This window comes from Apis dorsata, unplaced genomic scaffold (genome assembly GCF_000469605.1).
Source record: "Apis dorsata unplaced genomic scaffold, Apis dorsata 1.3 scaffold_98, whole genome shotgun sequence".
Lineage (NCBI taxonomy): Eukaryota > Metazoa > Arthropoda > Insecta > Hymenoptera > Apidae > Apis > Apis dorsata.
Genome location: NW_006263396.1, coordinates 760,556 through 761,618, shown reverse-complemented (window position 1 = coordinate 761,618; position 1,063 = coordinate 760,556). Strand labels below are relative to the sequence as shown.

General features: G+C 28.1%; 2 protein-coding genes across 3 annotated transcripts in view; one reads left to right on the top strand and one right to left on the bottom strand.

Annotated features, from left to right (window-relative positions):
- The window catches only part of LOC102681360 (NKAP family protein-like), a 1,410-nt gene extending 686 nt beyond the window's left edge, over positions 1-724 (top strand). Inside the window, exons 4-5 of the mRNA XM_006612047.2 lie at positions 1-165; positions 283-724. The exon at positions 1-165 is cut by the window's left edge and continues 18 nt beyond it. Of these exons, the coding sequence (XP_006612110.2) occupies positions 1-165; positions 283-396 (279 nt within the window). The 3' untranslated portion in view covers positions 397-724. The remainder of the gene's footprint in view (positions 166-282) is intronic.
- LOC102681493 (succinate dehydrogenase [ubiquinone] flavoprotein subunit, mitochondrial) overlaps positions 1-1,063 on the bottom strand; it is an 8,276-nt gene that overhangs the window by 5,021 nt on the left and 2,192 nt on the right. For both annotated transcript variants that reach the window (XM_006612048.2, XM_006612049.2), the window contains one exon: positions 604-1,030. In XM_006612048.2, the coding sequence (XP_006612111.1) occupies positions 604-1,030 (427 nt within the window). The remainder of the gene's footprint in view (positions 1-603; positions 1,031-1,063) is intronic.

Sequence of the window (1,063 nt, the reverse complement as noted above, 5' to 3'; positions counted from 1 at the left end):
GAAAAACAGCCATATTTAAAGGCAGCTATGGACATTAGAAATAAGAAACAAAATCAACAGAAAACTGAAAATACATATAAAATTGAAAATATAAATATAGAACAACCAAAGAATGATGACTCTCAAAAACAAGAAAAACCTGGCAAGAAAGAAAAAAAAAAGAAGGTTAATATCTTATTTAAGATAATTATTTAAGATATGTTACAAATAAAATAAGTAAATTTACATATATATATATATATATATATTTATTTATTTTATTGTAAATGTTTTTAATTGCAGGAACCAAAAAGACCTAACAAGAATAAAAATTATACTGAATCTGATACTGATTCAATTACTTCAGGTTGTTCAACAGATACAAATACAAGTGACATATCAGATATGAGTTCATAAGCACATGATAATTGGTTATATAAATGTGATTGTGTTTATAATTAATTAATGTTTGAATAACTTTTTCCTTGTGTAGTTTGTTATTTAAAAAATCATGAATATATTATGTTATTATGTATATTTATGACTCATATAAAATTAAAAAAAGAATTTCTATATACTTTATAAATAAGGCATAGTATTAAATATATTTAATAACAATATTACCATCTGAAGTTCGACTGAAAGGCATGCCACAATTCTCCAATTCAATGACTGCCTTTGGGGCTTCACGTGTCATATAATGAATAGCATCCTGATCACCTAACCAGTCAGATCCCTTCACAGTATCATACATATGCCACTGCCAGTTATCTTCTTCCATATTACCCAAGGCAGCATTGATACCTCCTTGAGCAGCAACAGTATGTGACCTTGTAGGAAATAATTTAGTAACAACTGCTGTCTTAAATCCTTCAGCAACTAAACCATAAGCTGCACGTAATCCTGCTCCACCAGCACCAACAACAACAGCATCATAAGTATGATCTACTAATGGATAATGCTTAGAAACACCATCTGAGATTTTTGCAGTTTTGCTATCTGGTGTATAATGTAATTTGCGATTTATAATAACAGGTAATCCCAATTTATTCTGAAATAATGTGAAAAAATAATTGACTAATTA